Source organism: Microtus pennsylvanicus, chromosome 11 (genome assembly GCF_037038515.1).
Source record: "Microtus pennsylvanicus isolate mMicPen1 chromosome 11, mMicPen1.hap1, whole genome shotgun sequence".
NCBI classification, from domain to species: Eukaryota; Metazoa; Chordata; class Mammalia; order Rodentia; family Cricetidae; genus Microtus; species Microtus pennsylvanicus.
In genome coordinates, this window is record NC_134589.1 from 84,235,852 (window position 1) to 84,262,619 (window position 26,768).

The following is a 26,768-nucleotide window of genomic DNA, read 5'->3' on the forward strand; positions in this document are numbered from 1 at the left end:
AATGAAAAGTCAGATGGCTGCCAGTTCTGGACCTGTATCTGGTCGTGGCAGCAAAGCTGAGCGTGAGTGCTTTCAGCTTACCGCACTGGACAGAGCAGCCAGCAGCCCTGACTAATGACTCTTAGAATGAAAAGGTTGGGCATGGTGGTACATACCCTTACTCCTGACACTGGGGAAACAGAAGCCGAAGGATTTCCGTGAGTTCAAGGCCAGTCTGGTCTACTACATAGGCTACCCATGGCTAAGTAGTGAAACCCTGTTTGAAAGATGGGAGGGGGGAGTAGAAAGGACGGGGGGAGGAAATAAATGATTTGCTGATTGGTGTTCTACCCACCCCTTCATTTCAGGTATGATGAGAAGAACAGGCAATTTGCAATATTAGTAATCCAGCTGAGTAACCTCTCCGCTCTGTTACTGCAACAAGAGCAGAAAGTGTGAGTACGGAGCCCTGCATTTGTGTGTCTCTCTCTCACCTGCACTCTCCTGGGAAAGCTCTAACTGCAGAGACCACTGCGGGCATTTAATGGAAGCGAGCATGCTAGTGCTGGCTGTGTCCCCCCACACATACAATGGCACATTTACCGGCTTTGGAGACTGGCACAGAAGACAGCTTCCCCACTTCCTGGTACAGCCTGGATGCCCACCACCCACTGCTCAAGGAATGCTGGTCAAGCCGGTCCTTCCTGCATGGAAATCTCCTGGTCTGTGACCTCATGAGAACAGTCAGGTCCCTGTTGTCTTCTCTGTGCAGAAACAACTCTCTGGTTCTAGACGTGACTGGTGTGTTACCTTAGAGGTTGCAAGGACAGCAGGCACCTGCACTGTCTGCATGCATTCTTGCTGTAGCCTGGGTGTATGTTACATTCTATTCATCTACCTAGACATTTCCTCCCATAACTAGACCACAAGGCCTGGAGACAACCGTTACTGTATTCAGACAGTGTCCTGGGATAGGATGTGGGAGGAGAAGAGAAATCTAGCACAGACCAGAGCTCTAGATTGTCTCCTTTCTGCCCCTCAGACAATGCCAGGGCCAGAAATGGGGAGGCATAGATAGGCAAAACCCTGGGGCTTGGTTGCCAGCCAGCCTAGCCTATTTGGCAAGCTCCAAGCCAATGAGAGACTCTGTTTTAAAAGCCAAGCTAAAAGGCATGTGAGGACTGACACACAAGGTTGACCTCTGGCCTCGACTCACGTGCACGCACCAAACAGAATGTTCAGTTCCTGCCTGCAGAGATTGGAGCATCTGCCTTCAGTGCATGAGCGCCCCTCTTCCCACCGTTGCTCAGTTCTAGGGAATTGCTGCCTATCAAGTGCTTGCACCCAGTTTGCCTCAGCCTCCACAGCCTTTGGGACCCTTAGGAATTTGGAGACCCATGGCAGGAAGACCAGTTGGTACCCCAGAGCCCTTCCTGGATCCCTCACATAAGAAATTCTGCATTCTCTCCTTGACAGAAATCCCTTGGGGATTTCTGCAGTACGTCACCCCACACAGCTGACCCAGCTCTCTGACTGTTCTGTCTCCCCCAGGAACATCCGTGTAGCCATCCTGCCTTGCTCTGAAAGCAGCACCTGCCTGTTCCGAACCCGGCCTCTGGACTCTGCGGATACCCTCGTGTTCAATGAGGCATTCTGGGTGTCCATGTCCTACCCAGCCCTTCACCAGAAGACCTTACGTGTAGATGTCTGTACCACAGACAGGAGCCATGCAGAGGAGTGCCTGGTGAGAGCTGAGTCTGTCTCTGTCTGTCTATCCACCTGACCTTCAGTCCTTAGGGCATGAAGGTCATAACAGGTTGGGTATGTGTCATATTCGGCCTGGATTTCAGGCAGAGATGCCTCCCCAGAGAAGAGTGGTCTCAGTCTTGTGGTGTGTGTGAGCCCCTTGGTGTGAGGGGAGCAGCAGGCCTGAGAGGACCTGGAAGTGCATGCCTTCGGCCTCAGCTTCACCGTGCAGCATAGAGATCAGACAAGAAGCACTGAGTCGCAAAAACAGCCTGACGTTCAAATCCCACCTTTACTCCCTGAGCTGAGGGATCATGGGCAAGTTCCTAAACACCTCCGCTTTTCACTTTCTTTGTCTACAAAATGCCCTCTGATTGCCCACTGGGGAGTGTCTTAAGGTTTGAAAGCGTGCATACAAAGCACCTACCAATGAGTCTGACACAGGTTCTCAGTTAATGGACCCTCTCCTGCTCCGCCAGCTTCCTCCCCCTCCCTGCATTCATGGGAGCTGGGGCTGGAGATGCTACGGCCCTGTGAAAGCCATGCACTTAAATACAGGCAGAGTACGGGTGTTCAACCTTGAATAACCCCTCCCCAGGGGCTTCTGGGATAAAATGAACTGAACCAAATGAAAGGCTTTCTTAACTCTGGTGCCATTTCTGAGTGTTTAAATGACAGCTCCAGTGTCTTTAAATCAGTGTGGGCTTTAGAGTTAAAAGAGAGCTCTGCTCCCCCTGGTCTCTGCTGGGAGCCTATTAGGCGCTTGCGCCTGTGTTGGGCACTGCAGATCTGGTGACAGAGCCCCCTACACAAGGCAGCTAACACACAGACGAACTGCGGTGCGGGTTGTTTTGGAAGTAGATGGATTCAAGTGACAGAAGAAAATGCGGAACTTGTGTAGAGGATAGGCCAGGGATTTGTCCATGGCACTGAGCCTTCTCCCTGCATCCACGTCTGGAAGCTGAGAAAGTAACCGTGGCAGTTGCTGCCTCGCCTGCAGGCTGCTCTTTCTCCTGGTGGCAGCCGTGGGTCTTTGCCCAGAGTGGGAAACTCTTAGCTATCCAGCTTCACTTGGATCTGCTTGTGGTGGAGAATCCTTTGTGCTGGGGAATTTGGGGACCGCCCCCTCAGGATATAAGGACAAGTCACCCGCTGGCCCTTCCCAGCCCCGCCATCCGAGAGTCTCCAATGCCAGGCTCAGTTCCCAAATCTGTAATGTGGCCCTTACTGCCAACCATCCCGTCTGGTCTCATGTCCAATGAAGCATCCCTGCAGTGCTGCCCCCACTCAGTGCCTGTGGCAAGTGTTGCGTTACCTGGTGCTCTGGTCCAACTGTAGATTTGGGAACCTGCTAAGTACTCAGTGTGTATGAGCCTCAGCCATTTTCCTACTCGGCCCACGACAGAAACCACACCTCTTGGGGCTGGAGAGATGGCTCAGAGGTTAAGAGCACTGGTTGTTCTTCCAGAGGTCCTGAGTTCAATTCCCAACAACCACATGGTGGCTCACAACCATCTTTAATGAAATCTGGTGCCCTCTTCTGGCCTGCAGGCATACATGCAGACAGAATACTATAAAAATAAATAAAAAATAAATCTTTAAAAAAAACACACACACCTCTTATGATGATGTTACCATGGACACAAATACAGCAGTGAATGTCAGTTGGGTGACATTTTTCTGACAGACACCAAATTAGGTCCCTGACAAGCATTCTCCCCATTGATTTCATTTGTCTTATAAAAATAGGTAATTTGTACCAGTGGGAAACTGAGTCACAGAGATGAAGATCTTGCTTTGGGTCACACAGTTAACACAGTAGCAGAGCTCTATTTGGGCCCCTTCTCTGCAGGGTGTACATTTGAGCCCTTCAGTGTCCTTTCTTAGCTAGCTCAGGGCTCCCTGAAGACCACAAATGGTGGCAAAAATGGTTTCAGGAACATGGTGGATACTGAGAAGCATTTCCAGACCCAGGCTTCTCTGGCGAGTCTTTCCCTCAGCCCTGGGAAGAAACTAAATCCTGTTTTCTTCTCCTAAGTGGGTGCCTTTTATTCTACCTTCCTAATTGAAGTCTGGCCATGGCTGGTTGCTATGGCAACAGCCAAAAAAGAAAACCCGCTGATCTTACAGTGGCTTATTGCTGCCCATGACCAATGGGAAACCTCCTTGCCTGGCTACTTTAGGAACATGAAGTGTTGGTTTGGGTGGCTGAGGAGGACAAGCCATGAGATAGGAGGGGGAAAGAGTTTCTCTGCTCTACTCGGCGTTCCCCTGTCTTGCCGGGGCTGCAGAATCGCCAGCCTGTGTTCAAATCTTCAGTCAGTCTTACAAGCAGCATCTGTGAGTTCGCCACTGGGCCAAGAACCCCTTATTTAACCTTCAGCACAGCCCCAGGAAGAGGTATCCGGGTGATCTTCATTTTAGGGAATGAGCAAGACTCCAAAAGACTAAGTTACCTGACCACTTCATCCGGTGAAATGACCGAGGACCGGCATGAACACGCTCACCTTCTTTATGTGTTCCTGTCACACACCGTGTTACATTTCAGGGTGACTAGAGACTCTCACCTCCACGCACCCCAGGTTTAGGGGAACACATAGCCTGCCTTCGCTAAGATTGTCATCGGTACTGCTACCTCCTGTGCTAGTGTGGTATCACACTGCCTCCACCCAGCCACTAAGGCCAGTGTCCCTCAGTTCGGGTCCTGCCAGGGCAGACGCCAGTGTGTGGCCGTTACAATAGAGTCCCTTGTTCCTTTTTCACTTGATGTCGCTGACCTGGCAAAACCTATCTCTGCCGATGTGCGACTGGACAGAAAATACACCTAAGCAGTGCCGTGTGGCATCCTTTGAAGTTACCGCCCATCACTGGTTTCCCCCAAACCCCGAGTGCCCCTCACCCCCACAGTCTGGCTGCTTGGAGGGTTTGCAAACACCAGCGCTTACAGGCTATTCAGTAAATCGTGTCTATTGAATCCGTGAGTTTGTAAATGCCCTCCAAATGCTTCCAGTTTGGGAAGGCGAGGGATATTCATGCCTGTGAGCCTAGGCCGTCAGGCAGCACATCTCGTTATCAATTAAGAATAACCTGATAAAAGTGTCACGCTTCCCCAGCCGTTCTCACGATCCCTCCCCAGCTTGTCCCTCAGACACAGCCTGTCATGTTCCGAACTGCAATATCCAGTATGTTTGTATGTCTCCCCAGGAAACTGTCATCCCTTGGGGAGGAATCGTGTTCTAGACGCTTTTCTGGCTGCAGGGAATACTTGTTGAATGAATAAAAGAGTAATATACATATTCTTGTATATACTTACATTTATTCTGGTGCCTGGAGCGTGCCAGCCACTTAACTCCTGAAATGACAATAACCCACCGCCCCTGAGCCCTGCATAGAGCAACGATTCTCCTCATTCCCCTACTGAGGAAACTGATGTCAAAATAGCAAAGTGCCTGCTTACTTCCTCTCCCTACACAACACTCTTTTCCCAGAAGCTGCTGTTGGTCACCCAGGCTTAGCAGTCTGCGCCATGATCTGGTTCCTCCTCTTTTAGGTTGAATATCCCTGCCTGTCAGAAACACATGACCAGAACGGTTTCAGATTTGGGGAGGGGGGGTGTTTATTTGGGTATTTGTTTGTTTGTTTGTTTTACTTGTTTATAATATTTTCATATATAATGAGATATGCTGGAGCTGGAATTGAAGTCTAAATAGGAAATTTGTTTGTTTCCGATACACCTTGTATTCCTAGCCTGAAGGTAATTATAGAATATTTTAAGTGACTTTGTGCATGAGGAAAAGGTATGGCATGGCGTTTTGTACCTGTGGCATCCCGTTGGGGCTCAGTCTTGTGCTCAGGTTGGCATTAGCTGCCCATCCTGTAGAAAGAGAAATGGGCTCTCAGGTGGGTTGACGAGCCTCTAGGTCAGGTGAGCCCACTCCCCACTAGAGGCCTGCTTTACATGCTGGCTTCCGATACACCTGCCATCCGTTGACCCAGCCACTGCTATGTGAAGACAAAGGGGAAAGGGGGCGAGCCGAACCCCAAACCTGTCCTGAGCTCTTCTGAAGAGGGCTGGGTGGAACTCTTAAACGCCTAAGGAAGAGTATGGTTAGCCTGCAGGGCTTCCGGTTGGGGCTGTATCGGAGGATACTAGACTTGAACAGGTCCCTTCTTGGTGAGGTAGGTCAGTGTACTGCTCTTCATTTTTCACTTAAGGAGGGCATTTGTGTGTTTCAAAGAAGGGTGCAGGAAAAGCTGCCACTCTTTGTCACTGACCCCATCTTACCATGCACCTTCTTTCAGTAGTCATTTAGATTTGTTATTCCACCTTTTGTACCTCAGACATAGTGCAAATCTGTGTGTGTGTGTGTGTGTGTATGTGTGTGTGTGTGTGTGTGTGTGTGTGTGTGTGTGTGGTTGGTTGGTTGGTTGGTTTTGCATCTGTATGAGCACCTATAATCCCAGAAAGTTGGGGTCAGGAGGATTAGTAATTCAAGGCCAGTCTCAACTACATAGCAACTTTTTGTACTATTACAAAGAAAGCCAAAATGAAGGTTTCTGTTCATGGGTCGTTTAGTACATGATAGATGTCTACACGTGTGATTCCCAAGCCGCGGGGTAAAATGTATCCATATTTTGCAAGATGCCGGCAAAGTCCTCCCATAAGGATTGTAAAACAACCTCTTTTGTAATTGCCTGTTCAGTGTTTTGCTCCCTGGGACTCTTAACTGCTAGGAAATGGGGCTGTGTCGGGACCCTCGTCATCCTTAGTATTCAAGCCAGAACCTAACCCAGCTCAGGGCAGGAGAAGGATCAACAATCAAAATTGAAATAACCAGTTTTTAAAAATGGGCCGCATGTGAGTCTGGTAGCACATACCCATAGTCCCAACTCTAGGGGGTGCGGAGACAGAAGGATCAGAAGTTCAAAGTCATCTTGAGCTGTACAGCAAGTTTGAGGCCAGCCTCGGCCATGTGAAGAGTGTGTCAGAAGACATTAGATATATACATTCATAGAAGCTGAATGTGGTGGCATAATGGCTGTAAAATTAGCACTCGGGAGGCTGAGTTCAGGACTAGGGTAGGGGACGAAGTGAATTCAAGGTCTCTTAAAAAGGGAGGGGATGGGGTGTATAAATAGGTATGGTGACATACCCCTAGTCCCAGCTACGTGAGGGGTTTAAGTTCACACGAGACCTGCCGGGGCAGCATAGTGAAACCCTGCTAGGAGGCTCCGCCCCTATCTCACAGGGACTGCTGTTTTTTGTGTTGTCTCCACTAGCTGGCATATTCATACATTTCTCATTGTTTGTCCCTAACAGGGAGGCGCCCAGATCAGCCTGGCTGAGGTCTGCCGGTCTGGGGAGAGGTCAACACGCTGGTACAACCTACTGAGCTACAAATACTTGAAGAAACAGTGCAGGGAACCTCAACCAGCAGGAGCTACAGGGCCCGACCACATGGTGAGTGGGCTAAGTGGGCACTTCCAGCCCCACCCCTGCAGCGCCTGATGAACCAGATCCCAGCTTGCAGTGGTGAAGGAAAGGAGCCCTGGGTAGGAGGACGCAGAAACTGGGGGAAGAGAGGGCCATCCAGGAACGGTCTCCCCTGAGTGGTCACGACCCTGCTCCTTGAGGGTTTTTATTTTCTTCTTCTTTATTCTGCTGTGCCTTATATTGCTTCTCTGATTTAAAAAACAACAACAACAACTAAACTTGAAGTTTTTTCAAAGTGATGTAGAGGGCTATATGAGTGGTTCGTGGTTCAGTGATGAGGCCAGGCTAACACAAGTGAGATCCTGAATAAAAGAAATACAGAGGGAAGAAGAAAGCTGGGAGATTGAGACCATAGTTCTTTCTGGAGAACCTGAGACAGGAGGAAGTTTAAGGAAGGCTGTTCAGAATTGGCTCTTTCCGGCTGGGCGATAGCGTCACCTCTCTGAGCCTCCATTTTGTTTGTCTGTTTTGTTTTGTTTTGTTGTGTCTAATAAGGAGTTTGAGATAGGTTGTTGAGAAACTTTAAAGAAATGGATCTAGTGAGTGCTTCTTGCAAGGGCTGGGTAAATGGCAGCTGGTTTTGAGTTACTTGAAAATGTTCTCCTTGCTTTGGTTTGAAAATGTTTTAGCACTAACTGTTGGAAAACATCCCTATACCATCTCTGGCATGCCTATAATCCAGCATGAGGAGGCAGAAACAGGAAGATCGTTGAAAGTTTGAGGCCAGCCTGCTCTACAAAGCAGTTTCTAGGCCAACCAGGGTTATGCAAAGAGACCCTGTCTCTAAACCAAAACCAAAAAAAGACATGCATCCAAAAAGCCGCCCCCAGTTCCTGGCTTCTCTCTGCAGAGCGTGATGGCTGTGTGGTTCAGTGAGCTGCTATATGTGAGCAAACCACCTGCCATGGTCCTTGCCTTTAGCTCTTTCTTTCCTTCCCCAAAGAACTTGTCAGGAGTTTCCTAGCCTTGCGACCTCCACCCCGACCCCTGGCTGAGGATGGTGGTAAATTAACCATGTGATCAGAAAGCCACGACTTGTCTTTGCTCAGATGTCAGGGGCTGTCTACTGAATACTGTTTGCTAGGCGACTCTTCTGTGCCTAGATCATCAGAAATGATCTCCATAAAGACTTTCCTAGTGCTCGCTGGGAGAAAATGAGGGCCGGAGAGATTCGATAATTCTCTCAAGTCACACCCTCCTCCTCAGTAATGGCACCACTCAGTTCCTTCTCCTGGAAGCCCTCCACGTCTTCAGTCTCCCACTTGCCACTGAGTCATTGTCCCCAGACACACAGCACACAGTGCTTCCCTCTCTCTAGACCCTTACTGCACTGCTGTGTCATTGATGGTTCATGGGACACAAAGACTCTGGCACACAGCTCTCTGATCTCCTCCAATCAGAGCCCTAATGTTTTCCCTTCACTGCTAAGCTAATTCTGCTAAGTAGATCCACACACAGAGAGAGACGCAGACTGGCCAGTGAAACCAAAACAATAGTTCTCATGTGTGGGTGACCATGGGCCAGATGCTTGACTGCTCCAACCCTCGGGCTTTACCCTGTGTTCTCTAGGAGGGGTACATGTCTGAGAGGTAGGTAAGGTGGCACCTGGAGCCCCCGCTGACCTGGTGGCCTCTGTCTCTCAGGATACTGTGTCTGCCTTGCTGGAACAGACAGCTGTGGAGCTGGAGAAGAGGCAGGAGGGGAGAAGTGGCTCCCAGACCCTGGAGGGCAGCTGGTAAGTGAATGCACCCTCGGGGTTAGTACGGAGATCCCTGACCTCAGGGCAGCCAAGCGAAGGTCCCGCTGGGAGCATCAAGGACCTGTGCTTACAGTCTCGGCAGGCAACAAGGCTCGTTTGGCACAGTGGTACCTAAAACCCTTTCACAGTTTATGTTCCATAAATCTCCCATGCGTTGTTCTTGCCTGATGTTATTGTTTGTTTTGGTGTGCTGACATGTATTTGGGCTAAAAAAAAAAAAAAAATTAAAACTAGGCATGGTGGCTCACATCTGTGATCCCAGCACTTGGGATGCTAGAAGGACTGCTGTGAGTTCGAGGAAAGTCTAAGTTACAGAGAAAAAAAATTTAAGCCCTACTATAGATTTTAAATTTGAATCATTTGCTATAAATTGTGTATTGTACAGTAAGAATTGCACTGGGTTACTAGGAAGAGACGGAAGAAACGATAGGAATGAGAAAGTCCTGGTTTGCCAAGCACACACAGGTCCTAAGTTCAATTCCCAGCATGACAAGAAGGAGGAAGAGGAAATTGTTGAAGTTGTCCCTTTGTTGCTTAAGAACAGGAGGAAACAATCCAATCCCCAAGCTCCATGGTGTTACTGGAAACTCAGGCTCCTTCTCTCTCTCTGGTTTGCTGTCTTTACTGAGACCTCACCATTGAAGCAATCGTCCATCCTGAAGGATTAGAGATGAATATGCTTGTGTATCTCACAGCCAGGAATTCTTCTTCAAGTCACATTCAGCAGCTTCCTCTTGCTTCTCCTTGCCTATCCCACTCCCCCTGTGAGGGAGATTGAGGAGTGAGCACTATTGCTTAGCTGGGAAAATCAAGTTTCTGTCTCTGAAGCCAAGAGGTCGGAATAGATCTGAGTCAGGTGAACTCTCTCTGCCTTCGAGGGTAGCGAGCTTCAAAACTGCTGGCTCAGCCAGCCGTCTCCCCATATTTAAAAGGAGGACAGAGCTGTCCAGCAATGCTGATGACTTACTCCGGACAGGAAGGGAGTCCTTCTTGCTGAGCCAATCAGAATGTCTAGACAAGAGCACGGGACACAGCGTTGCACTGTGTAAGGTTTGATGCGGCTGGATTCTTTCCCGTGGACAACAGGATAGCAGTACACACTTCAGCAGCCGTGACCTCTGCTAGGGTGTCAATCCTGTCTCTGTAACCTCAGCAAGGTAGTTCTTCCTGTTTGTTGTTTGTTGTTTGAGACAGGGTCTCACTTGCTCTCTCGGTAGACCAGGCTGGCCTTGAACTCCCAGAGACCCACCTGCCTCTGCCTTCAGAGTGCTGGGATTAAAGGTGTGCCACTATGCACTTATACTTTCAAAAAAAATTGACGCGTAGTTAATTGGACTCATACAGGTGACAGTATCATATGTAGGTAGCTGTGCAGTGTGTCGTAGTCACAGATGCTAATGGCTGACATATCTTCTTCATAGACCAGTATATTTTGTATTTGTGGGTTGTGACTCCTGTGGAGGTCAAATGTCAATTTCGTAGGAGTTACCTCAGACCCTCAAAAAGCACATATATTTAAACTGCAATTCATAACAGTAGCAAAATTACAGTTATGAAGTAGTAATGAAAACAACTGTGTGGTTGGGGGCCACCCCAAGATGAGGAACTGTACCAGAGGGTCACAGTGCTAGGAAGGCCAAGAGCCACTGTCTAAGAACACCATGTAGACTCTGCTCGCCTGCCATTCTGTTGGCTGTTGGCTGTTGTTCTGTTGTTTTGTCTCAGATGGGGTCTGGCCATGGAGCCCTGGCTAGCCTGACAGTCACCACGCAGACCAGGCTAGCCTCAAATTCATGCATAATCCTCTAGCCCCAGCCTGCCCTAGGTCCAGTTTCTTTTAGCCATTCTTTCATACAACCTGCTCTGAACTGTAGCCAAAGTGTGCTGTAGCAAGGCAGAACACGGTCTGCTCTCTGAGTCACGTGGTACTCACCTCCTTTCTTCCCCTCCTGACTCTAGCCTCATCGCTGTGAGGTCAACTTCTTTATTCCACACATAAGGGAGACTGGGCAGTGTGTGTCTTTCTGTGCCTGGCTCCTTTCCCTTAGCCTAATGTCCTTCAGGTCCTTCTGTGTTGTCACAGGTGACAACTACTGTGGCTGACTCGCATTCCGTATACACAAACCGTGCTTGCTGGTGGACGCTTGCCCCCCCCCTCCCATACCTTGGCTGCTGGGAACAGAACTGCAGTGCACAGAGAGAGAGACCAGCCTTTCTGTTGCAGTCACCAACCTAGAGGACACGCTCAATAACTCTTTTGTGTTACCATTGTTGTTGTCCCAGATTCTGTAATTGCTCGTGGAGGGAGCCTTCCATTACAGTCTTTGACTCCAGGGGTCACCATATGTTTCCTGGTCAGGAACAGATGGCAGATACCATCTGCTGTGGCCACACAGCTTCCGCTACGTCTCCTCAAGTTGCCTCTACAGTGTGAACGCAGTGTGGGCCATGAGTAACCAGTGGCTACGTCTGTGTTCCATTGACACACCATGTGTAGACACTGGAATTGACATTTCTTAGCATTTGTACCTGCCACAGTGATCACCGACTTTTATTTATTTATTTATTTATTTATTTTCAGTCATTTAAAAATGGGCTGAGGGTGTAGTTCAATTGGTACTTACTTGCCTAGCATGCACAAAGTCCTGGGTTCAATTCCCCAGCACTCCCTAAACCAGCTGTGATGCCACATTGCCTGTGATTCCGGTCATTGTACTCTGGAGGTGGAGGCAGGGGAATCAGATTTCCAGCTGGCTACATAGTGAGTGCAAGGCTAGCCTGGGATACTTTGAGACCCTGTCTCCACACGAAAATAAATATAAATGGAAAAGCATTTCTCGGCTTAAAATCCCCAGGGGAATAAAAAAACAAAACAAACAACAGCAACCAAAAAGAAACAAGGCAGCAGGCTGGATGGAGCCCGCTGGAAATAGTTGCTGACATACACACTCCTCTTTAACCATCTTTCCGTGTGATGAAGAGCGTACCAGACCCCTGGAATTCTGTATTCCTTTGTTTCTCAGTTGGTCACAGTGTCTGTCTCCCGCTCCCTGTCCCTGGCAACCCTGATACTGACAGTCACCCAGGCTCAGGTCTGATGCCAGAATCAGCCCAGGTCCCCTCTCCCCACAGCCTGGCATGAGATCAGTGGTTGCTACTGAATTCCAAGCTAGTGCTGAAACTTTTCAAACCGTCTCCTAGCAACCACCTCTGTTCTTGCTCCCCTTGTGGCCCCCTCTCTCCCCACCCCTTGCCATTCACACTTTCCAGATGCCAGCTTACAAAAAGGGCCAGGCCTCTCAGAGCTGCTTTGGTGGGGCGGCTCCATCTGCAGCCCCCTCCCCCAGGCCTGAAGGTGGCTTTTGATCGTCGGGCGGTCACTAGCTTCGGTGCACCTGCTCAGCTTCAGAGCCCAGTGGAGGTCTCCCAGAGACCAGCCCCCAGCACTCGGGCACTGACCTACAGTATTAAGGCCCAATGGATCTCAGCTATCCCCCCCCCTCTTTTCTTTTTTCAAAATATTTTGATGCCTCTACTGCAAGTATCAGAGGAACATTTCTCTCTCTTGCTCTGTTCTGTAGCAACACTGGCCTCAAATTCTCAGTTCTGTCCTCTGCCTCCCAAGCACAGAGGACGTCCACACCTCAGGAGAAAACTGCATTCATTCCGCTGAAGGGTCACGAGCAAAACAAGACCCTGGTTATTAGGAAACATGGAGGAGCCAGTGAACTATCTCAGTATGCAAAGACACTTGCCACCAAGACTTGAGTGCAATCCCAGGACGCACACAGTAGAGGGAGAGGACCAACTCCTGAAAGTTGTCCTCTGACCTCTGACCCCCGACCCTCATGTGTACGCCATGGCCTCCTCACGCCCTCACTCACCTGCATTCATCATACACATGCAAGGGAGAGGCCCTGATGTGTGTCTGTCTGGGGTGATGGTGACAGGTGGCACTGCTGTGTCCCTGAGCCTGAGCATGTCACATCTCAACACACAAGGCAACGTGTTTCTTGGGTAGGATTGTTAGCCGGAAACACTGTCACCAACAGCGACTAAAATACCCTAAAACTAAACTTACTCTCCAACACTTCCCTGAACGACTACACTGACCTAGAATATGTACATTTAGGGCTGGGGATATAGTGCTTGCCTAGCATGAAAGAGGTCCGGAGTTCAGTCTCCAGCATGGCTGAAATAGAAACTGATGAAGTCCCTGTTTATGATCTGACAGATACTACCACTAACCGACCTGCATACGAAGCGAGCATCGCTTGCTCACATCCTCGCTCTGCACGGGGACATGTCTGTTTTCCAGCCCTTCACCAACACGGGATAACATCAGCTGGCATTTTGTGTTGGTTGCTCTGTTTGAGCTGCATTGGGTGAAGGATGCCACGTGTGTTTTGTTTCTCTGCACCGTTGAGATCGAGTGGGGTCTTTTTTCCTGTCCTGGGACATTCCAATCAGATTTACAGTGAAATATCAGAGACCAGCCCAGTGGTCAAGCGCTCTGTTAGGCTAAGCCACCTAGCTCCCCTGTGACAGTGGATGAGGCTATCAGCCTGCACGCTTCACACTGAACCTGTGGGGTGAGCACGCCCTCCCTCAGTACTGTTGACTTTCTGAAGCAGCCCAGCAGGGCTGGTGAGTGAATCCTACAGATTGCTCTGTGTCCACACAACTGTGGGTCTGTGTGTCTGGGGCTACAGAGGAGAACAAGACTCCCCTTATCGCAAGCTCCCTCGCAGTGGAGAGGAGTCTCCGTCGCAGGGCTGTGACGAGAAATGGGGGTTGTCTCTCCCCATTGGGGAACCCCCAGGGAGACGCTGCATTTCCCCCACAGTGCCTCACAGGATTCTGTGTCACAGGCTCTGCTTTGGCTGGGCTTCTGGTGGCTCAGCATGGTGACAGTGTTTCACACAGGCCATGGCCTGGCAGCAGTGAACATCTTTGAGAAGTCAAGATGTAAATTACACCCAACATGTGTAATCTATTAGCCTCACGAGTCCTTCCAGCCCTGGAGCCCAGGGGACAGAGAGCAACAGGGCAGAGGCTGTTCAGGAAACGGTGCTGGGACAGTTAGCTATACGTATGGAAAAATTAATTTTTATTCATATTTCCCCTCAATCAGAAATGAATCTGTTTTGGATCATAGAGCTAAAAACATCAAAACTGAAAGGATAAAGCTTTAGCTGAGAATATAGGAAATTCCGTTATCTGTGACACAGCTCGGTCAGAGAGCGGTTGCCTAAGTGTGCATGAGGTCCTGAATTCCATCCCCACTATAGCCATGGACAAATAAATAATAAATAAGTGTACGGGAAATGTTTTACAAAGGCTTCCTACGACACAAAAAGCCCCAACTAGAGCTGGAATAAGGCAGGCGTCAACCAGGAGTTCAGAGCAGCCTCAGCTACATGAAGCCCTGTCTCAAAAATAATAATTAAAAAAAAAAATCCACAATAAGATGCAAGGCTGTTCCCAATGCAATGGCTGCCAGTCGCGAGTGTCGCCAGGGAGCTGGAACGCTCACTTGCTGTGTTGCTGCTGGAACCGTAGTGACGGCATGACTCCGGAGACTCACTCTGCCGGTTCTATTAAAAGGCAAATGTACAGTCATTAATTCAGTAAATCCCTGAATTCTATGAGCTGAATTGTACACCCCTCCAGATTCTTTAAAAAAAAAATAAAAGATTTATTTATTATGTATACGGTGTTCTGCTGTATGTGTGCCTACAGGCCAGAAGAGGGCGCCAGATCTCACTACAGCTGGTCGTGAGCCACCATGTGGTTACTGAGAACTGAACTCAGGACCTCTGAAAGAGCAACCAGTGCTCTTACCTGCAGAGCCATCTCTCCAGCCCCCTCCAAATTCTTATGGTGAAACCATACTGAGGGCCTGTACCTCAGAATGTGACTGCCTCAGGAGATGGCGCCTTGCAGTGGCAATTAAAGTAGGGCGGACCTGATCCAGCCTGATAGGTATCTTTATAAAAAGAGAGAATTGCGACACACACAGAGACACCAAGCACTTATGGGAAAGATGAAGCACGGACAGCAGCAAGGAGCCACCTGCAAGCCAAGGACAGGGGCCTCAGGAGAAAGCTATGTATTGGAACCTCGGTCTTGGATGCCAGCCTCCAGAACTGTGGGAAATATAGTTCTGTGGTATTTCACTTTGGTGGCCTCAACCAATAACACAATATCTAACAGAAGTGACCCCAGGCTCCATAGCAAAGACTTGTCCCTGGGTTCATAGAAACGTCAGTCACGGTGACCATTTGGTGAGATGGTTGCAGTTCGGAGCACACGGATGGATGAAGTGCTGAACACACTACATCCTGGGGAATACTACTCAGTAATAAGAAGGAAGTGAGCTACTGGTGCCTGTAGGACCTGGCTGAACTTCAAAAGCATACTAACAGAAGCCAAAGATGCAGGAGCATGTACTGCTTGACTGCTTATATGAAACTCGAGAGAAATCAAATTTGGTCTGTTACACCGGAAAGCTTCACTGCTAGCCACCAGGGAGACTGAGTGGAAAGGGTAGCCCCTTTCTGATGTAGAATATTCTGGATCTTGATGCCCCCTTCTGGCTTCCATGGGGACTTCCATCCTTATGATGCATATTCAGACACACAGGAAGGAAGGAAGGAAGGAAGGAAGGAAGGAAGGAAGGAAGGAAGGAAGGAAGGAAGGAAGGAAGGAAGGGAAAATTGGTTTTGTTGGGGTTCTAGAGGTGGAATCTGGGCCATCAGACATTCCAGGAACATACTGTGCTTCTGAGCCACAGCCCAGCCCTATACTGAGGTCCTTTTGATAAATACCCTTACCATCATAAGTCTCAGGAGCCCTGCCTGGATGCACTCTGGAGCAGGTGAGTAAAGGTGGAACGGTGTCTGGGGGACTGACCACAGCATTATGTCACCACAGGACGTACGAGGAAGAGACCAGCGAGAATGAAGCAGTAGCTGAGGAGGAGGAAGAGCGAGGGGAGGAGGAGGGAGAGGAAGATGTCTTCGCTGAAAAGGTCTCCCCAGAGGCAGAGGAGTACCCAACACTAAAGGTAAAAAGAACTGGTCTGGGGAGATAATATTTCATCACAATGTCTGGGCCATCAGAAAAGGCTCTCAGCGTCAGGGATAGCTAAGTGGATAGTGTGCCCAGAAGTGGCTGTCCCTGCCCTTTGAATCGTATTTGGAGACACGGTGCACCAGAAGGGACTAATGGGTCCCGATCTTTTCTTCTGCCCTTTGTGGCTTCCCTATTTCTCTAACCAGATCTCAAGCCTTGCAGTCACATGGTCTTAGTTCTGCCCCTCCCTGTGTAGTCTTGGGTGGATGACTTCACTCCCACCCAGCCTCCATTTCTTCATCTTTAAATTCACATGGGAACACGAGCCTTGCTCATAGGCCTGGAATGGAGATCTCTTATCTCAGAGTCCACAGGATGCTGTGGCTAAGACACATGGTGTTCTTGAACAGAGAGCCCTGGGACAGAGTCTCCAGAGCCTGGCGAAGGAGAGAGTCCTAGAGCAAAACCCAAGGACTTTTTTTTCTGCCTTGTATACACCAAGGAGTGTCTCTGCAGTTTCCCCCACCAGGGGGCGCTCCTGTCACACTTGAGCAGGTACTGAGATAGTTCCTGCTAAGAGTTTCTGGGCTAAGTTAGTGTCTATGTCCATCTTTTGCTGGTGACTGCTGTGTGCAGGTAGAGAAAATGATGGTCTGGGGTGGTGGTAGTGTTAGTTTGCTCTTTCACTTTTTTGATTTGTGATGGCGTCTCACTATATAACCTAGGCTGGCCTTGAACTCAGTTTTCTTAGTGCAGGGATTTTTAGCGTATACTACCATGCTTGGCTCTATCATAGTCTTGCAACCAAAAGGAGGTTTGCTAGTTGCCTCCATGATTTCAGAAGAAAACATTCGAGTTATGACTAGGACCTTGAAGGTCTTGTTTGTAGCTTCAGTACGTGGGGTGGATGGTCAGCACGCCAGAACCTGAGTGCCACCGTGGCTTACAGGAGCTGGTGCCTGCTCACTCTCCCAGCAGTACATGCAGTAGAAGAGTGGGAACAGGAGAAGAGGAGCTCTGGCCTGGGTTGCCTTTCTGGTAGGCTCAGCTGACTAAGCCAGCATGGTGAAAGCCAAAGAAGTTTGGCCTGTAGCCAAAAGTGAGGCACCAGAAGTGGGAGTTGCCAAGTAGACCAAGAGAGGGCCCAGAGACTCTGTGGACGCTCGTGTCAAGACTGACTTCTTCCTCAGGTGGACAGAGAGACCAATACCGAGAGCGTGGCCCCATCCCCCACAGTGGTGCGGCCCAAGGACCGGCGGGTGGGTGCCCCTTCCGCAGGGCCATTTCTTCGAGGGAACACCATCATCCGCTCCAAGACCTTCTCACCTGGACCCCAGAGCCAGTACGTGTGCCGGGTAAGCAAGCGATGGTGCCTTCCCCTCCCCTGGGAGCAGCGGGGCTCTGATCCGGCTCCGGATACAAATAGGTGTCCCTCTCATAGCCTGCCTGACTCTCACAGTGTGTCGTAGGCATCTCTGGGGGTAAAAACAGGGAAGACTTGGTAAACAGTCCTGTAATCAACTGTACTGTACTTCCTGTGAGCTCCCTTCCTTCTTGTTCACACCGGGCCCTTCCTTCAGAATGGCCACTTGTTGAGCTCAGAAGGAGTCTTCTCTGTGGAATGGCCAGTGAGCATCTTCCCTACTTTCAAACATTCTAATAGCCCCGCACAGACCTAGCCAGGTGCTCGGCCACCAGCTATTGTGGCGGGTGGTGGCTGCTTGTTGCTTTTGAGTTACTGAGGCTGAACCTAGGCCGCTCCCATGCTAGGCAACAGCTCTACTTCAGTCCAGTTTCAGGCTGCTCTTGAGCCTCTTGCTAGCATTTTAGTTTAAGAAATTAAAAAGCAATAAAGTTTGACATTAAATTCCAGTTCTTTGGTGGAGGTGGAAAAAGTGGAAGAAGAGACTCTGTGGGACCCCCAGGCCACACGTTCTCTGATGGCAGCAGTTGGCCTAGGGCTGGGCTTTGCTGGTCACTTCCCCCGGCTCTCTCTCTTCTGGCTGCCCCCCTGTGATAGGGTTCTCACCTCTTTCCTGGTTATCCAACTCTTTGAATCCTGTCTGGAGGAGCCTACTTTCTTTCATGCGGCTGTGCATTGAGGGTCTGAGCACCTACCAAGTCCCAGGGGTCATTCTGGTTGCTTGGGCTCTGGAACCAGCGGCTGCTCCCATCTAGCCATGAGGGTAGTGCGTCTAAGACAGTGTGTGCCTGCCCTGAGTTCTGTAATGCTTGCAGGACCTTCCCCTGTCTGGAACTTTGCAGACCCACTGAGTCATGAGGATCAGAAAACACAGCCTTCCTGCCTATTCTTCTAATTGAGAAGCCACCACACTCTGATTCTGCCACTTACCCTAGCTTTGGCTATGGAGGGAGAAAGGGAATTTCTCGGGGTCCCAGAAGCCCATCTTCAAGGCCTAAAGTTATGAGACCGAATGAGAGAAGTTCATCTTTTCATTATTTCAAACTACACAAATTCAACTCACTGGGTGCCTCTCAGTTTTGTTCCCCCAGAAAACCTTCCCAAAGCCCTTCCCAGTGAAAATGGAGACTTTCTTTCTCTTCTGGGTTAATGTCTCAAGCTAATCACTCAGGCGGATCAGCATCTGTGGGAGTAATGCAGGCCAAGCTCATATGGGGCGCAAAGCTTGTAGGAGATGTGGGATTTCCTGAAGTCACAGGATACTGATGTGGGAGACCCTGCCTTCCACTGAAGGGTACTACAGTTAAGTCAGCTCACGACTGTAGAGAGGCAAACCCAACCAGGGCGATTTAGAGAAGGCTTTAGGGTAACAGCTAAGACCTCAGTTCTTGCAGACTGATTTGAACATGCAATGAAAATCAAATACAAATAAGTGGATACCACTCATCAGAAGTTACGCCAAGGGAAATCGGTGGTGGCAGGGGAAATGACTGATCGACTCATTTTCCATCAGGATTAGAGTACAATAGTGATTTTGTTAAGATGGAATGCATCAACACATCAGAGAAGTGTTACTCATTCATGCAGCCAGAGCAGCAGTCACTTAGTAGCCAGCTCTCCTTTAATGGACATGTACGTATCTGTGTGAGTGTGTGCCACCTGAGTGCAGGTGTCTGCGGAAGCCAGACGGGCTATTGGATCTCCTGGAGCTGTGAGCTCCCTACTGTGGGTGCTCAGAACCGAACTTGGGTCCTCTGCAGGAACAGCAATTGCTCTTAACTACTGACCCATCCATCCAGGCACAACAGCCATCTGTTATCAGACTGACTTTCATGCTATCAAAATGCTTATGTTCAGTAATCTTTATTTTACTTAATGGTGACCCAAATAACAAGAGCAGGGAAGCCTGCCGTTGAGATGCACCCCAGAAGCTGTAAGTCTTTCCTCAGTGAAAAGGCAAACGTTCTGACTTGAGGAAAGAAAACCTATCATATGCAAAATTGCTAAGATCTATAGGAAGTTATTGTCAGTCTCTAATTGTGTTTATTTTATGAATCAAAACATTATTTTATATGTGTGCATAGAGGAAACTCGTAAACTCGGGTAGGTGCCATCTGTGGCTTCAGGCATCTGATGCCATATGGAGCTGTGTCTTGCACGGGCACTGCTACACTGGTGCCTCTAACAGCTTCATGCCACCTTTGGCCGTATAAAATCTGGTTGCTACTGCTGTTCGCTCCGCTTGCCGTTCATTGGTAGCTTCTCTCTGAGATATGGGCAAACGTGGTACATTCGTGCAGCACGGTGACTAGCAGGCCTGAGTGTGAAGACATAGTAGTAGAAAGCTGCGTTGGATTGGGATTCAAAGCCTAGGACAATCGGATGCAATTGACAGCCTAGTCCTGACCTGATGACCTGACCCTAGCTGTAAGGAGGGCCAGGAAAGTGAGACACAAGGCCCATCAGCTTCCGTACCAGGAGATGGGCATTGTTTCTGACCAAGTTTCACAAAATGGGGTTTTTCTGTCCTGTGGTGGGCTTGCACCTTCAGCTACAACAAAATGAAATGGTTTTTATTTTTTTGGGTTTTTTTATTTTTGGGTTTTTTTTGTTTTTTTTTTTTAATAATTTTCATTATTTTTATTTTTCGGTGTGTGAGTGAGTGGATGTGCATGTGTGTGGTTGGAATATGATGTATTTGTGAGTGCGTGAACGTGCGTGTGTGTAGTTGGGATTTGATGTGTTTGTAGTGCGTGAACGTATGTGTGTATAGTTGGGATGTGTATGCACCCATGTGTGTGTGCATAGCACACACCATGCTTCCGGGCACACACGCAGAAGCCAAAGGAGGACATTCATTATCCCATTCCATCACTCTTCACCCCGTTCCCTTGAGACGAAGTCTCTGACTGAACCCAGAGCTAGGCTCGCAGTAATTCTCCTGTCTCTATGTCCAAGAGCCCCGGGCTTACAGGGACACATGTTTCCTGGGACATGAAATTACTATGCTCGCCTGGTCTACAAGAGCTAGTGCCAGGACAGGCTCCAAAGCTACAGAGAAACCCTGTCTCAAAAAAACTAAAAAGAAAAGAAAAAGAAAAAGAAAAAAGAAATTACTATGCTCTCTGCCTCATTTCTTCTCGTTTGTTAAATAGAAGCAGTAATAAAGTAATGATTCTCTTTCATGTGTGAGATTAAACCTATTGGGCTGTTTGGAAATAGGAGGAAGTGATGTCAAGACTGGTTTGGTAGTGTAGTCATGTAATCCCAGCACTTAGGAGGCGGAGGTAGGAGATTCAAGCCCAGCTTCAACTGCATAGAGGGTGCAGGGCCAACATGGGCTGCATGAGACCATCTCCAAAAATAAAAACAAACAAAAAGTGAAGTTCAAGAATGTTCTTTCTCCTGCTATCTAATAACAGAAAAACATCCAGGTCTTAAGGATCAATTGTTCTGATAACTCGGGGGAGAGGGGGTAGACTGTGACACTTTTTTTTTTTTAAGAAAGCCACCTTTAGTAGAAACAATAAAGTGTGAGGCCCTCTTCTGGCCCCTCCCGCCACCGGTAGATTCCTCTGCATTAATTTCACAGCACAATGCACAGCCTGGGCCTGTAGTAACACACTGGGCCTTGACGTCTCCATTTGGGATCTCTGCTGGTGAACTGTGAAACCATCTTTTTCTCTCTGTAATGTTTGAATAAAACAATTACTAAGGCGCCAAACATGGAGGCAGGGGCTCCACCCATGTGGTCACCGCTTGCATCACTGCCCCCCCCCCCCCGTTCCTGGTATGGTTCAGTCTCTGCCTGGCACGGGACTGTTAATGTCATTATCTTTAATCATGATAAATAGTCACGAAAATAATGACACTAATAGCTTCTCTGTAGAGTCCCACCGCGGTGAACTGACAGCTGCCAAGCCGGTGCAGTGGTGGGGCCCATGTCAACCTTGCCCCTTTAGGAAATAAGTCCCCAATCACCCACCGGATGGGGAAAGAAAGACTGTCATAGATAAGAATGGAGTCCTCTGGGGAAGCTTGAAAAATATGCCCTTAGAGGGATTTGAATGGGGAGAACGGCTGAGCTCAACGCTTGCAGAGCCTATACGTGCCTTCTCTGTAAAGATGTGGCTCCTTGGCCTTGGAGCATCCTCTTTCTCCCCCTGCATCCCTTCGCTTGCAGTACTGCAGACCTGGCATATGCTAAACACGTGCTGTACCACTGAGCTACATCTCTGGCTCAAGTACCTGTCTCAAAAGTGGTTCTATTTGAGACACTAAAGGTAGGCTCTCTGGGTGACAAAGAGTAGTGGCTGTAAGCATCCCTTCGCATGGTAGGACAGAGGGACGGCATATGCTCTGGTGACATTCTATCATCAAACTCTGCTGAGCAGCTCCTTAACAGCTTTGGATGGCTTCCAGAACTCGTGAGCTTCTGTGCCCTGTGTGGAACATGGGGACAGTTCCCACACGGCGCTATGAGGATGCAACAAGATGTCCCATCTCGTTTAGTACCATGTGGCGACAACTGTGAGCTAGAACAGCACACTCCAAACCTAGTGCGTGTTTAGTGACCGGTCACTCTAAAAGATTGGGAAGTTCAAATCACAGCCTGGAATAGGAAGCTCAATGACCCCGGCTCGAGTTTAAGAAGATGATCCCCTTCCTGCTCCTGCTAAACCTTCCAGAGCACCCTGTTACCACGCCTGGTTTGGTTTCTCTCTTGCAGCTGAATCGAAGCGACAGTGATAGTTCCACTCTATCCAAGAAGCCACCTTTTGTTCGGAACTCCCTGGAGCGTCGAAGCGTCCGGATGAAGCGGGTAAGATTCACCTTGGAGCTCTGTGTGCCTGGTGCTCTTCGTTTCTGGAAAGTCTGTGGGTAGCCGAGGACTGGCGTGTCAGGAGGAAAGGAGAGGGCGTGGGCCAGGGTGGGCGGAATGGGTCTGCCTGTAAAGGTGCTTGCGGCACGACTCTGATGACCGAGTTCAATCCTGGGAACCCGTGTGATGACTGAGTTCAATCCTGGGAACCCGTGTGATGACTGAGTTCAATCCTGGGAACCCGTGTGATGACTGAGTTCAATCCTGGGAACCCGTGTGATGACTGAGTTCAATCCTGGGAACCCGTGTGATGACTGAGTTCAATCCTGGGAACCCGTGTGATGACTGAGTTCAATCCTGGGAACCCGTGTGATGACTGAGTTCAATCCTGGGAACCCGTGTGATGACTGAGTTCAATCCTGGGAACCCGTGTGATGACTGAGTTCAATCCTGGGAACCCGTGTAAATGTCTAAGGAGAGAACCGACTTCACAAAATTGTCCTTTCACCTCTACATGTGGACCATGTGAACACATACATGCATCCTTGGGTGCGCCTGTACATGCACCATGATAGCAAGACAGGTAGACAGGTATTCGATCTGGAAGAATATTCTAGAACTTCTTTTTTTTTTTTCAATCACCATCCTCTCCAGATATTGAGATCATTTTTAATAGAAATGATTTTTACCTTCATTATTATGAACGTATCCCAAAATTTCCCCCACCCCGTTCATTGCGTCACTTTAAAAAGGGCTGATCCACTTGGCTTCACCAACGTTTTCTGCTTGGGCTGTGGACCAGGTAGAAGATGACATTGTGTTTGATTCTTCCAAGCATGAGTAGTTATTTCTATAACTTCTTTATTCAACTGTTTTCTGCTTGGGGGGTGGGGATGGGGAAATGACTCAGTAGGTAAGAGACAGTAACAGCTGGGCCCTTGGAGGGCTGTTGTGAAACGGGGTAACTGAAGTAGCGTACCTTATACATCAGACGCAGGCTGTATGACTGTGAGAGTATGTCCTGTAAGACGGGCGTGCCTTCACATAAAGGAAGGTGGATCTTGGGGACCAGGGGACGAGGATCTGTGGGATTTCTGGGCTGAGCCCTCTGGTGAATGTGGGCATCGTCTCCACCCCTGCAGCCTTCATCTGTCAAGTCCGTGCGCACAGAGCGCCTGATCCGCACCTCGCTGGACCTGGAACTAGACCTACAGGCAACGAGGACCTGGCATAGCCAGCTGACTCAGGAGATCTCAGTGCTGAAGGAGCTAAAGGAGCATTTGGAGCAAGCCAAGAACCATGGGGAGAAGGAGCTGCCACAATGGTTGCGTGGAGACGAGCGCTTCCGCCTGCTGCTGAGGATGCTGGAGAAGAGGGTAAGTGCCACTGGATGGCGGCCTTTACACAGCCCTGTGATGCCCCTGCAGGCCCCCTGAGGGTATTCAGGGAACCAGGAAGCCCTTGACTTGGCTCTACAGGTGTTTACCCTTGATATTTTGTTTGTTTTTTAAGATTTATTTATTTTACTTTACATGCATTGGTGTTTTGTCTGTGTGAGGGTGCCGGATCCCTTTGAACAGTTACGGACAGCTGAGAGCTGCCGTGTGACATGTGAGTGCTGGGAATCGAACTCAGGCCTTCTGGAAGGGCAGCCCAGTGCTCCTAACCACTTAGCCATCTCTCCATCCCTATCATCGATGTTTTTGTGTGAGTGCTTATGACTCAGTACCCCTCACCATTAATCCAACATCATCGGATGTTGCAAGTACCTCATCCAGGTGGGCCATGCACTTAACAGAAGAAAAATGACTAGGAGTTCAACACCTTCCTAGACCATATAGTGAGTTCTAGTCGAGACTAAGCTAAAGTGAAACCCTGTCTCCGAGACAAACAATCCAATCTGAGACTTGGTCTGTAAAACTGAAACAACTGTAAAATCTCCCCTTCCAGACGCCTGAGGAGTAGGTACCAAAGTACACTACACTGGGCATCTCTCGTCTCATTTCCTGCAGGCACACACAGGACTCTGTTCCCTGGCCCCTCATCAGGGCCTCATAGGCAGATAATGTGAGCACAGCCCGTTATTCTTCTCCATTAAGCAGATCCCACGGTCCTGTCTCCGTTGGCCAGTAGGAAGCCCTACAGACCAGAGGACGCTCTCCCATGCCCAACCCTTGTCTGCTTTGCCTCACAGGTGGATCGTGCAGAGCACAAGAGTGAGCTGCAAACAGACAAGATGATGAGGGCGGCCGCCAAGGACGTGCACAGGCTTCGCGGCCAGAGCTGCAAGGAGCCACCAGAAGTGCAGTCTTTCAGGTGAGCCGATGATCCTAGACGGATGGCTTCCTCTCCCCAGCCAGCCCGTCTTTGCCGCCTCTCCCTTCCTAGGCCCCGCTCCGGGCACTGCCTCTGTTGCTAATAGAGCTGTAGCCTATGCTGGAACAGCTGTTCCGTCTCTGCCAGGCTCCCTTAGTGCTGTGACCACTGTGCTGCCATTACCGGTCCCCGCACAACTCAGCCTAATTTGTGAGATCCTGTTGTTTAATGAATGAGCCACCTGCTTCATCCTTTCCTCTTAGCCTTTCCAGTACTGGTAATTGCAGAGGCCTGGCTGGTGATAAAGCAGCTGGGGAGAGTGGAGTGCTATGGATGCTCACCTAATTTCCTGGCTTTGCCTGCCTGCCTGCCTGATAGGATCACAGCTGCGTCCTTGCCTTGCTGGGCCCACACATGTCAGAGGAGGGTCACAAATGCCATCTGGCCTGGGCCTCCCAAAACAAAGGCGTTTAGAGTCACTCTCCGTCCACCACATTGTGAGTTCAAGGCCAACCTGGGTTTTTTGACAATGTTGATTTTTTTTTTAATTTTTTTTAAGATGGGTCTATGTGGCTAAGACCTCAAAATCATGAACTCAAGATATGTTTCTCCATCATCCTCTCATGTTCCTGGGACCAGAGGAATGTACCACCATGCTTAGAGTCCACAGATTTTTGATTGATTGGTGATTGATTGATTGAGTCATTTATTTATGTATTCAATTATTTAAATGTATTCTCTTTTTTCGTTTTGTTTTTGCTTTTTTGTTTGTTTTGTTTTTGTTTTGACTTTATAGTTTTTTGGAGCCTGTCCTAGAACTCGCTGTGTAGACCAGGCTGGCCTCGAACTCACAGGTATCTACCTGTCTCTGCCTCCCAAGTGCTGGGTTTCATATGTCACAGCCAGAGTTCAGACATGCTAAGAGCATTTACTCGTAGTCAGGGTTGTCACTAAATATCCTACAGTATCTAAACAAAGAATGGCCCAGCCCAGGGACTGGCTCAGCAGCAGACTGTATGCTTGGCATATATGATGCTCTGAGTTTCAGACCCAAAGCAGAAAGTCTCCTGTCCATGTATATTCCAAGTGAGCTTGAGATACCTGTTCTCCGTCACAGAGAGAAGATGGCATTTTTCACCCGGCCCCGGATGAACATCCCAGCTCTCTCTGCAGATGACGTCTAACCACCAGAAAAGTATTTCTTTGTTGCACGGACCATGCTGTGAAGGTTGACTGTGGCTACAGTTATTTATGAGGCAATATATGAAGGTACCCAGTCACAAGTCCCCGAGCGCTCTTGTTGGTTTGAAGACTGACAGACTTTTTAGTTCAGGTTTTCTTGTTATATTTAAACAATGACAAAGCAACCATAACAACAACAACAACAACAAAACCAAACAAAAACAAAAAAACCAGCATTAAAATGACAAGATTGTATAGTTTGTATATTTAGGAATGTATTTTTGGGAAAGAAAATTTAAATGAACTGAAGCAGTGTTAAGTGGCTGCTCCTCTTCAAATTGTCTAGAGTTTTCTTTTTGTACAGCAACAACTTTTAGAGATTTCCCTGCAATAAAAGGTCGTGTTTGAGGAACGGTGGTCCTCAAGAAGTGCTGCAGCCGGCACAGCACAGCTAACCTGCCCTAGTTAACGTATTTTGTACAATATTACAAAGAGGAGGGTGTACAGAAACCGTCGGGGGGATTCTAAGATTGTCCACGGATCTTTGTGAGCTGTGATGTGTTTTTGAATGTGGCCGCCTGACCTGAAGCAGGCGGCATGAAGCTGGCTGTGTAAGGCCAGCTCAAACTGGTGACAGGCTACACCCAACTCGGACGCCCAGTGAAGCCGCTAACGGAGTGAGGGGAGGGCTGCGGAGATCGGCATTTCGATTCATCTCTATCAATAAAGTGGCCTTTGAAGAGCTCCTTGTCCCTTGTTTCCCGGCATCCTTCACGTGTATCCCTCTGGCTTCACTCACGTCCCAATCCTGCAGTGTTTGTTACCTCCGGAGCGGGAGACCCTCACTCAAGTCTCGGGATAACACAACCCCCCAGGAACTCATGAGAGACCATCCTTGCTGCAATCACACAAGGGTTATTGACAGGGCAGGAGCCAGTGCACTGGGGCCAAAGCTCATTTCCCACATAGG

General features: G+C 49.0%; 1 protein-coding gene across 1 annotated transcript in view; it reads left to right on the plus strand.

Annotated features, from left to right (window-relative positions):
* The window catches only part of Wwc1 (WW and C2 domain containing 1), a 154,085-nt gene extending 127,544 nt beyond the window's left edge, over positions 1-26,541 (plus strand). The window contains exons 14-23 of the mRNA XM_075941329.1: positions 348-434; positions 1,531-1,723; positions 7,046-7,186; positions 8,863-8,954; positions 15,915-16,047; positions 17,246-17,410; positions 22,208-22,300; positions 23,443-23,676; positions 24,495-24,616; positions 25,734-26,541. Coding sequence (XP_075797444.1) covers positions 348-434; positions 1,531-1,723; positions 7,046-7,186; positions 8,863-8,954; positions 15,915-16,047; positions 17,246-17,410; positions 22,208-22,300; positions 23,443-23,676; positions 24,495-24,616; positions 25,734-25,800 — 1,327 coding nt within the window. The 3' untranslated portion in view covers positions 25,801-26,541. The remainder of the gene's footprint in view (positions 1-347; positions 435-1,530; positions 1,724-7,045; positions 7,187-8,862; positions 8,955-15,914; positions 16,048-17,245; positions 17,411-22,207; positions 22,301-23,442; positions 23,677-24,494; positions 24,617-25,733) is intronic.
* Positions 26,542-26,768: the final 227 nt, after the last annotated feature.